We start from the raw sequence: 11981 nt of genomic DNA, 5'->3' as shown, positions 1-11981 counted from the left end.
GGGTCGTACCTGGACTGACTGCAGATGACCAGACACAAGCCTTTTATAGTCCCGGGTCCACTTGGAACGGGGCCACGGCTGTATGTCCATGTGATGAGGTGATGCAACCAAGAGAGTTCAAACAAGAAAGACACCTTTCCCTTAAATTTGCACAAATCACAAATTAACTTTTTAAATAGCTACTTCTTGGTCATTTCTTAATGTATCAAAACATAAAGTCATTAAAAAAAAAGTTTTATAATTCAGAAGAAGAGGTCAAAGTTCATGGAGTCAGTGATAATGGTTTCACGACCTAATGTTCTGACCTCTCCACCAGAGCCCCTTCAGCTCTTGATAATGTACAACAACAGATAACCCAGGGATCAAAGGGGGACGGGGGGGCCCGTGTTGCAATGTGAATTCCATCCTCACATGTTCTTCTTGGAAAAGACAAACTTCAATTCAAAATAATGCTCAGTCAACATGCCAAAAATTAGGTGAGAGGTCACCTTCAGCACGTGACCCCTGTGGCCCGCAGTTCCTCTATTCACCAGCTGGTGAAAATAATTCAACTGGAAGGTAGCTAGAGAGCAGGGACTCAACGCAAAGACTTCAAATATTACGACGTTAAGGACCAACATTTACACGAGATAAAAAAACAAAAAACACAATGATTTACTCCTGCAATGGTTTGAAAAAGTAATAGAAGCCAATAATAAATGAGTTGTTTACATTTTCATTTCAAATTACAGGCAATTCATTTAAAATAGGTAGTGTTCTGAATCACTACTTTTCATCAAATTTCACAACAAGTCAGTAACATTTAATTTAAAAGGTTATTCAATTGACACTTAAATGTACACATAAATATACACTTATTAATTTAGTTTTAAAAAAGATAGATGTTGAAAAAAGTTATATTGATGATATTGTTGACATCATATTTACACTTCTTCCATCCCCTCTTAATAAAATAGTTTATTAGTAGTTTGTAAGAGAAAGTCATCTATGTGTGTCGTATCTTCTTTATCTTTATTTCTCTTTGTTCTTGTTCTTATTTTATTTTTATGAATAATTGCTGTATTGCTGTGGCTAATTGGAAAAAAACAATTTCCTGAAGGAGACCTCCTGAGGGATCAATATAATTTATTTCAATAAAATAGGCTAGGTTAACTTTAACAGTAATGTAAGTAAGTAAGTAAGTAATTTTTATTTATATAGCGCTTTTCCAGACCAGGGTCACAAAGCACTTAAACAATCAAAACAATACTAAATAAAGTATATACTTTAAAGGGCAAGATAATGGACTCCTATTTAAAATTATTAATGATATATAATTGTAATCTTGGCTCCTGCAATTGTTTGGGTGTTGCGTTTGTGATAAGGTAAGGTAAGGTAAAAATTTATTGATCCCTCAGGAGGTCTCCTTCGGGAAATTGTTTTTTACCAATAGCCAGCAATTTTTCATAAACAATAAAAAATAATACATAAAAAATAAAATAAGAAGAAGAACATAAAGAGGAAGAACAAGATGACACAATCTAAGTCTAAAGACAAAGACAAAGAACATAGGTCAAGGAAAGAAAAACAACAAAGACAAAGGATACAAAGACTAACATGGAACAGAACATCCAGATACTCTCACTGCACTCCTGCCCCCGAACTCAGAATTGTACAATTTGAGGGATGAATGAGTCCCTGAGTCTATTTGTTTTGCAAACATGATAACATGAAAGTAAAAGCGTTACAAGGTGGTATTTCAGGCTTTTTTGATTAGATTATATCAGACAGACTTTATTAATCCCATAATGTCCAAATCAGAGATCAAAGTTCAAGGGATAACAAAGCGCAAATATATAGAACATAGATAAAAGGAAATAACGCAATGAAAGGACAAAACGATTAAAATAGAATAACATTATCCTTTCACTCCTCTTCTGCCCCTAAATTCAGAATTATACAATCTAATAGCACGAGGAGTCCCTGAGTCTATTAGTGTTGCATCATGGGAGGAGCATTTGTGCTCTCCATCTGCTTCACTGTTTACCGATGACAGCGTTCAGAGGATGAAGAGTAGTTTGTCAAGAGATCTTTTCTCCACAGAGCCAGTCCTCCTGCCAAATATATATATACAGTGCCTTGCGAAAGTATTCGGCCCCCTTGAACCTTTCAACATTTCGCCACATTTCAGGCTTCAAACATAAAGTTATAAAATTTTAATTTTTTGTCATGAATCAACAACAAGTGGGACACAATCGTGAAGTGGAACGAAATTTATTGGATAATTTAAACTTTTTTAACAAATAAAAAACTGAAAAGTGGGGCGTGCAATATTATTCGGCCCCTTTACTTTCAGTGCAGCAAACTCACTCCAGAAGTTCAGTGAGGATCTTTGAATGATCCAATGTTGTCCTAAATGACTGATGATGATAAATAGAATGCACCTGTGTGTAATCAAGTCTCCGTATAAATGCACCTGCTCTTTGATAGTCTCAGGGTTCTGTTTAAAGCGCAGAGAGAACCATGAAGACAAAGGAACACACCAGGCAGGTCCGAGACATAAACATAAACATAAACATCTCAAGGAGCACTGTGCAAGCAATTATATTGAAATGGAAGGAGTATCAGACCACTGCAAATCTACCAAGACCCGGCCGTCCCTCCAAACTTTCATCTCAAACAAGGAGAAGACTGATCAGAGATGCAGCCAAGAGGCCCATGATCACTCTGGATGAACTGCAGATAACTACAGCTGAGGTGGGAGAGTCTGTCCATAGGACAACAATCAGTCGTGCACTGCACAAATCTGGCCTTTATGGAAGAGTGGCAAGAAGAAAGCCATTTCTCAAAGATATCCATAAAAAGTCTGGTTTAAAGTTTGCCACAAGCCACCTGGGAGACACACCAAACATGTGGAAGAAGGTGCTCTGGTCAGATGAAACCAAAATCGAACTTTTTGGCCACAACGCAAAACGATATGTTTGGCGTAAAAGCAACACAGCTCATCACCCTGAACACACCATCCCCACTGTCAAACATGGTGGTGGCAGCATCATGGTTTGGGCCTGCTTTTCTTCAGCAGGGACAGGGAAGATGGCTAAAATTGATGGGAAGATGGATGGAGCCAAATACAGGACCATTCTGGAAGAAAACCTGTTGGAGTCTGCAAAAGACCTGAGACTGGGACGGAGATTTATCTTCCAACAGGACAATGATCCAAAACATAAAGCCAAATCTACAATGGAATGGTTCACAAATAGACGTATCCAGGTGTTAGAATGGCCAAGTCAAAGTCCAGACCTGAATCCAATCGAGAATCTGTGGAAAGAGCTGAAGACTGCTGTTCACAAACTCTCTCCATCCAACCTCACTGAGCTCGAGCTGTTTTGCAAGGAAGAATGGGCAAGAATTCCAGTCTCTCGATGTGCAAAAGTGATAGACATACCCCAAGCGACTTGCAGCTGTAATTGCAGCAAAAGGTGGCGCTACAAAGTATTAGCGCAAGGGGGCCGAATAATATTGCACGCCCCACTTTTCAGTTTTTTATTTGTTAAAAAAGTTTAAATTATCCAATAAATTTCGTTCCACTTCACGATTGTGTCCCACTTGTTGTTGATTCATGACAAAAAATTAAAATGTTATATCGTTATGTTTGAAGCCTGAAATGTGGCGAAATGTTGATAGGTTCAAGGGTACCGAATACTTTCGCAAGGCACTGTATATATATTTTTTACAATAAATTATCATTTAAAATTATAGTTTCAAATACATATGTTTTAATGAGATGAATGAAAAAAATCATTTTAATTATGTAATAAATTGTGAAATTTACAAAGAAATTGCATGTTAGTAAGTAATTTTTATTTGTATAGCGCTTTTCCAGTTCAGGGTCACAAAGCGCTTAAACAATCAAAACAATATTCAATAAAGTATATACTTTAAAGGGCAAGATAAAACTGATAACACAACAGGAGTTCCAGAAAATCAAGGAAAAGCCTGACATTTTTCCTCGTATTAAAAACATTATAAATATATTGTTTTAATTGTTTTATGTATACAATAAGTCGTCTTAAGGAAAAGAACAGAGGATAAAAAAATGAAAGGCTGTGTAACGTGTGAACAACAGCGCAGCGTGAGCGTCATGTGACGTAGGAGTGGCAGAGAAGCAGGAAACGGCAGAGCTGCAAGTCAACAAGAAAAGGTAGGTTTCTAACTTTACCACCGCTAACGTATCCACCAGAACACGTCTATCCTGACGTGTTCACTGCTTTAGAACGTTCGGACTTTAAGTCACGAGACGAGACGTCGACGTTTTGTCTCTAGAACTGCCGGCCAGTGATTTACCTCCTGCTTCAATAACACCCACAGGAACCAAACGTTCAGTAAAAGAAGAATGAGAGAGAACAGGATTCCGACCAAACCCTTTATTGATATGTAGCAGTTTCCGCGTTTGGTGTGGCAGTAAAACAATAGTAAACACGTAGAAAAAAAAAAACTCAAAATGGCGAACGGGTGTAAAATTTAACATCAGAGAAAGTCCAGAAAACAAGAAGCTAACCAGCTTCGCTATTTTTCATTTTTACGTAACTTCCGGTGTGCAGTGAACGATACAGGAAGTCGTTCCATCCCATTTCTCTCAACTATTATGTGTCTTTTTTAATATAGTTTTAAGGTCTAATTATTGGGTTAATAGATTCAAACTCATGTGAATTCAGCTGTCTGTTGCTGTGCTGTTTTTTTTCATTTTTGAAAAGTGACACTTCCACTCACAAACTAGTTTCTCATTTTCTTAGTGACACACTCGTCTTTGTTGTGTGAGCATCAAACACACACACGTTAGCCAAACAATGTCAAGCAAACTGAGCCTATTAATAAACCCACGTATTGGTAAAGCACATATACACACACAGCAGTTGCACACAAATGACATATTCTCCTTGAGGAAAATCCACACTTGCACAAAGACCAAATATAATAAAATCTTCTTTTTTTTTTAAATAACAGCAACCGTTTGTCCTCAATATGTGATTCAATTCAAAAACGTACTCGCAATCCTGCTGCTAATATAAACTCTTGTTTGTCAATCTATGTCACAATTAGAGTTGTGTATGGGTATGAATCTGGGGTTATGCTACGTATGTTGATACAGGGACAGCGATGCCATATATTGTGATACTCTAGGAACAAGGATATATTTGTAGTAAAGCTCAAGGACTTGTCTCATTGCAGAATATACGGACCATGTGACTCTTGACAAAATCGTAACTGCTTTAATTCGTTTTGAAACACATGTATGTCCAAACATCAGCTTTAATAGTCGACTGTATCCTCTCGTCCTCAGTCATCGCAGGATTTAATGTAGCTGCGAAGATCATAAAGACCGTTTCTATCCGGTCGACCGGTAATTGACTTGCACAACCCAAAAAAACGATGTGACTATTTGCATTGCAAATTATTTAATTTTATACACACTTTATTGAACTGTAAACCATAGGAAAACTGTAACAAAAACTTAAATGATTTGAAGCCAATAAATTATCATTATTTAAAAAATCGATACAGGGATGTCGAATATCAATACGGTATCGAGGAAATTTCACTATACATTATCCTAATATGTATCAATATTTTCTAACCCCTAGTTATTTACATCTGGCTGAACCCGAGCAGCAGTACCAAGTATAATCTTCCACTTGGATTTAAGACATGCATGAAGAGATATTTAGCCTTGACCTGTTTAGCTTTGAAATGTTTGACAAGAACATTTGTGGACTAATGCTTGATACAGTTGAGTAATGTGGGTGATACGAGTTTGTGTATTTATCTCGGTAATGTAGTAAACATTGAGCAACGAGACAGTAGATCCCTGGACTCATCTGGATCATCACTCTTGTTTCCTCACAGTCTGCCATCATGGCCTACCAGGCTGCGTTTCCCGAGGAGCCCAGTGCTCTGGTGAACAACATCAGCTCCAACATCCAGAGGCTGACACTGCTGAGTAATGAATGCACATCAACACACTTCATAATACCAGCTGCATTTTTTATTTACCTGTATTTAACCTTCACATTTTTTCTTGTCTCTTAGCCTCGGACATTCAAAGAGCTGTCTTCAAGCTGGGAACGGAACAGGACAGCGCCCTCCTAAGACAGTCTATGTGAGTTGCATGAGGATATTTAAAAAATAATAAGAATGATTTCAGTTGATCACGGCTACACTTAAACATATCCATGGTCTCCAGGCAGCAGAAACAGCAGCAAGGGAGCCAGCTAGCAAAGGAGACGGACCGTATGATAAAGTCCTTTAGTGCACTTCCTGGTGCAGATCAGGTAACCGATTCATTTTCATCTCCTTCTCTTTCGACCAAATCTGAGCTTGTTTTTGTGTTCTCTCCTAGCGACAAAGGAAGATACAGAAAGACCGTCTGCTGAATGACTTCTCCGCCGCCCTCAACAGTTTCCAAAAAACACAACGGCAGGCGGCGGACAAGGAGAGGGAGTTTGTGGCCAGAGTGCGAGCCAGCTCCAGGGTGTCGGTGAGCGAGCGTCACATGGGCTTAATGACGAAGAACCTACTGTTACTGTCAACAAAGATTTGATTCCTCTGGCTCACATGCTAAACTACAGATGTAAATTTATAAAGAGGTCACATGTGTGCTGCAGGAATCACATCTTGACTTAAAATTAAATGATCGTTTAGCCTTTTTATTAAGCAGCAATCAAATTAAAGACCATCTATACGTAAACATCTTGAATATTCTGCACAAAAATGTACGACCATCAAGATTCTCATAATCGATAATGATTTAAACATTAATATAAATTCATCAGATTAGATGCACCCATTAGCTGTCTTTTTGGATCAATCAAACTTGGGAATCCATACCGTAAATATCACCACCTATGTGGTGGCCCGCCTAAATCTGCATTTGAAAAGAAATAGTGTTCACTAAAAAACAGATTAAAAACCTTTCTATGATGCGAATAAAAGGTGACGTACTAATGTTATCATCCACTGTTTATCAGATCAATGTTTTCACCGATAAGCAGACACTGTTTGTTACTGTTTGAAACATGAGTTTCTCTTGATAGATGGCAGACGGTCACTTGGGTTCATGCTCTTCATGGAGCTATTTGTTGGGATTTTTACCCTTTGGTCATGTTAATTCAACAGAAGTGGATCAATGGGTCTTTGGTTGTTGTTTGATAGTTTGAGTTAAACATGAGTGTCAGGAGTTAAAATCTATCTTGAGACAACTATAGGTTTGTTCTTGAGCAGATTTTCTCTCACAGTTAAAGTAATAGAAGTAATTCTGTTTGAGACTGGTTGTCAATGTGCCATTTGATAGACTGAGAATCTATGAAAGTGGTCACAAGATAATATTTTGCAGTCCAGAGCGTAATGTGTTTAGTTTAGTATTGTACTTGGAACAAGCACTTTGGCTTATAGTTTAGACATTTCCGTGCATAAACGTATACATCCTTTATTTGTGTGCAATATGAAAGATTCTGACATTTTAATGCAAATGTTGATGGTTCATATGTTCTTCAATGTATTCTTAAGAGGGAACATATTTCTACAAACATAATTTATAAATGCAAAAAGATAAAAAGGTCTATCTATAATTTAATACAGAACAGAACAACATTATTTTACAGGCAAATTTTTACTGATTCTTAAACTGTCTCATGGTTGCAGCAAAACCTGTGGCAGCCTCCAGGTCAGTTGAGTTGAACGAAAGACTTAATGATGCATGACACAAGAAGTAGTTGCACTTCTCTGTTAAGAACAAAAAAGGTGATACAATTTGACATTTTATTTAACTTTCTTTATTGCCAGTTTGAATGTTTAGGGTTTATCAGCTACATTATGAGTTGACTTGGTACCAGAAAGTTGCTGAATGTGACAAAAGATCCCATTTTTATTCCCTTAAAATGTACTTAAGACTAGTAGACAATTTCTGAATCCTTTTAAGGCAACATCTTGCATAGTGTGAGGAGCTGTTGTGTCATTGCACCGTGAGAAAGCTTTGCAGACTGTTAAATGTTTGTTTCTGATGGAGTATAAAAGGAAAGCACAAGTATTGACAAGTTTAGTTTCTTCTGAAATGGATATGTGTTTGTTGTGAACCTGCAGTTTCACTTCCTAGTTATGGCGACATACAGGATAAGATGGTAGGATAAAAGCGACTATGTATATATATTATAATGGTCACAAATGGATGAAAATGTATAGACGCATCCAAAGAAAAGATCTGGGGTCAATTTCGTAATCCTGCATTGAACATGACATTTGTCCACAGGGAGGCGCCCCTGAACATGGATTTGGAGAGGTTTCACCTTTTCAAAGGTTGCTTTTGTGTTTCTACTCGAATCATACTTTTTATCCATCCTTTACTTTTCTGATAATATTTTCCTGGTGAATGTTCACACAGTGAAGACCAGGCCCAGATTCAGGTTGAAGCCATCACTGAAGACGACCTGAGGCTGATCCAGGAGAGAGAGATGTCTATCCGACAGCTGGAGGTGCAAATACAAATTATTTAAAATCTATTTAGATTTTTTTTTTCACTCCATTTCTTTGGTTTAAACTTAACATACTTCTGCTCTCAGAGTGACATCGTAGACATCAATGACATATTCAAGGACCTTGGGATGATGGTACATGAGCAGGGTGACATGATTGGTGAGCAAACATTTTGATGTTTGCTGAGGGAAAACTGTTAACCAGTTAAGGTTGACAAAGTTAAACATGTGACATCATGAATTCTCTATTTAAAGTCTGTTAAAAACATCTTAAGTTATTTCATCAGTGTGTCATGGTTGTTAAAATGTAATAATCTGTAATAAGAATATCACAATTGTTTTCTAAATATTTAATGTAAAACAAAAAATTAAAAACATCCATAGCATATTTTGATTTTTTTTTTTGATGATGGTAAATGAACTTAGTTTTAATTAACACAATGATGTTTGAGTTTGTGAATTAACTCAAAGGATTCAGCTTTAATTCAGTAGAATTAAAGAATAAACACATCACACATCAGATTAGAGTAAAATGTTAATTTAAGAAGTGTCTGGCTTGGAAACAAAAGGTTTTATGCGTCGTACAAACAAGTACTTGAGAAACTCTTCATTGTGCGTAATAATTTTACTGCAAGCTGTTTACTTTACTTTAATTTTTTGGTCTCTGAGACTAAATGGTGACGCAGAAGATGAATAATCTGAATTCTAATGTCTCTGCAGACAGTATAGAAGCTAATGTGGAGAATGCAGAAGTGACCGTCCAAAGTGCTACACAGCAACTGGCTCAAGCTGCTGCCTCCCAGGTAAGAACACAGGAACACAGCGAGTTGCACAACTCGGCAAAAAGTCCAAATTTGACTAAATGTATTTGACTGTTTTCCTTAGTTATAAGGATTAAGGTTGTACGCGTTTGGTCTCATATCTTCTTATCTACATCTGATTTTAATCTTGTATATAATTGGCTCAATGTAAACTGTTCAGCTACAACTTATTATAGAATAACATATTAATGTAAACCCAACTTCCTTTATAAAGAAAATACAATTAGTTATTTTAAAAATATTCCACACCTGTCTATAAGCCAATTTTAAGATGTTATTAACTCTGATGTTAACACAAAGAAAATATTTGGTTTCAAAAATATACTTTTCCAATTATGGCAAGATGGGAAAATAACCAGCCTACTAGAACACCCATTGTCAAGTTCATCTACTCAGAAAGTCTCTTGTTCCTATTCTTGCATTGAGTCAGTATTTTACGCTGCCGTCTCCAACGGCTCACCATTGATTTCTTTGGGTCAAGTTTACACGCAGCATCTCTAATTTCTTCTTCAACAAACAGATTCATCTACTTTAATTTTAAAAGCAGCATGATATGAATTTCTCTCTTGGGTTTTTCATCATGATGGTGTGTTTATGACGCACTAACTGGTTGTTTAAAACAAAATCAAACTATTACAGACACATTATTCCTCACTCCCAAAGAATCTATAGATGAACCACATCATTGTACAAGCTGCCAGGTTCAAAGCATATAAAAAGAAGTCGGGGACTTTTTAACTACAGCCACTTAATAATTGTTATCTACTTTAACTGTGGAAAGAATAAATTATTAACTATTTTTTTCTGAAATGAACAAATTCTAACATGATTTGTAACTAGCACATAAAAGAGAATGAATTTCTTAAACCCACTCACAAATGTGTATCTTTTGATGGAACTTTTTCTCAAGTTGTGAAAATTGTATTTCTTGGAGTGAAGAGAGGAGCTATGCAGGTAGAGAAAAATAAAGTAGATTTTTAAAAACGTTAAAATAAACCTTTGTTGGTGTAGTTGCTAATATCATTTCAACATAACTTTAGGATTAATTTAACCAAGAATAGCAAGATGAATGGAAAGTAATAATGTTGTCTTTGTGAGTCCGTTCAATGAAACTGATCATTAAAAAAGACAACTAAGGTAAAAAAAAAAGGGAATTTTTAACCTCACACTAAATGTTTTTTATCTCCATTACTACAGAGAAGCTCGAGAAAGAAGATGTGCATCCTAATGATAGTCTTGGCGATAACCGCTGCCGTTATCGGACTCATCATCTGGAGCGCGGCCCGTTAAAGAAACCCACTTCCTGTTTATCTCCTCACGTGATCCACCACCTGGACCAAGGACGAAGACCGGTGACCATCTGAGACGTCTTCATCATGAGGGCTGCACAAACTGCACACTCCCTGTACTTATGTATGTACTGTACGCTCTGTCGGCTTTATTTCAGGAACCAATCATCCAGCAAAAGCATGTTTTATTTTGGACAATCGTATGTATTTGAAGTAAGAATTTGGAAAGTCATCAATGTGGGTGCAGTCGTCATGAAAGGAAAATCTAACACTATGCAACTGCCTATAACAGCTCGGAGTGATGTAGCAGAATACACAAATGAAGGTTGCTTAATGTCTGTTAATGTGTTTATTGCACTGAACAACTGTCCGGACCAAACCACATGAAATCTGAAATAATCAACTTGTAAATGAACAGTACTACTGAGGAGCTGATATCTCACACACATTTGGCTTTTAGCTGCTAAACCGTTTGATTTTATTCTTGGTAGTCACTGAAAAGATGCGTGTGGTTTCTGCCTGAATTTTCTAAATAATTCAACTTATTTCTGCTTTGCAAATAGTCACAGACTGTGCATGTCTGGAGAATGTGTATATTACAGAACCTGTCGTAAAGATCAAACATGCCAAGTTACTCTGCTTCCACAAATTTGCCCTTCACACACACGTTTATAAAATTCAGGTTAAAACCACATAATCTAAATTATTAGTCCTGTTTTAGTGCTTAAATTCAAAGTTGATTAAATATATTCCAAAGCACTGTATGGCCTCTGTACACCTGCAGATGGTTTGTTCACTTTCTATCTTGTCCCTTCTTGAGTATGATGCAGAAAGTAAACACTAATGGTTGCCATGAGTACAGTTGCCATTAATTCACAATACACAAATGTATGATCAAATGTACATTATAATATTGAGCGCAAGCTGCCTTAATAAATAAGATTAATGTTTTTAAGGTGAAATGTGTTTGTGTTCACAATTACCATGAGAATTTGGAAACATGAATAAAACATCTTTATGATGTAGGTGTCCGTGTGGGCCGCTAGAGGGCAGTAGTAGGTCGCCGCTCGACACCAATATTTTTCTTCGCAAGATTTGAATTCAAAAAGAGTAGTTAATGAAATGGGCAAAAAAGCTGTTATTTAGCCATGAACTTTCCATTTTGTGCTGGAACATATGTCCTGATCTGAGGATAACATTTTTGCCTGATCCCCAGTCTGTGAGACATTTGTTGTGGGACCAGAGGGAATTTAAAAAACATTATTTACAGTTGTATTTATTATTACTGTCTAATAGTTGTTTTTTTAAGTATTATTAGCCTGTGACTCTCTACACAATAATATGCTTTTTCCTGTCAAGTTTACTAA

At 36.7% G+C, this 11981-nt stretch overlaps 1 protein-coding gene across 1 annotated transcript; it reads left to right on the top strand.

Annotated features, from left to right (window-relative positions):
* The first annotated feature begins 4127 nt into the window (after positions 1–4127).
* On the top strand, positions 4128–11565 carry stx7l (syntaxin 7-like). The gene is made up of 10 exons (XM_087778756.1): positions 4128–4180; positions 5884–5977; positions 6067–6136; positions 6221–6308; positions 6377–6514; positions 8282–8328; positions 8414–8504; positions 8592–8664; positions 9225–9307; positions 10523–11565. Exons 2-10 carry the CDS (start codon positions 5893–5895, stop codon positions 10613–10615), a joined length of 768 nt encoding a protein of 255 aa, XP_087634882.1. The 5' UTR covers positions 4128–4180; positions 5884–5892; the 3' UTR covers positions 10616–11565.
* Positions 11566–11981: the final 416 nt, after the last annotated feature.

The sequence above is a fragment of the Callionymus lyra genome, chromosome 17 (assembly GCF_982586985.1).
Source record: "Callionymus lyra chromosome 17, fCalLyr1.hap1.1, whole genome shotgun sequence".
In the NCBI taxonomy this organism is placed as follows: domain Eukaryota; kingdom Metazoa; phylum Chordata; class Actinopteri; order Syngnathiformes; family Callionymidae; genus Callionymus; species Callionymus lyra.
Note: the sequence above shows the minus strand (reverse complement) of the source record. Positions and strands in the feature narration are given on the sequence as shown.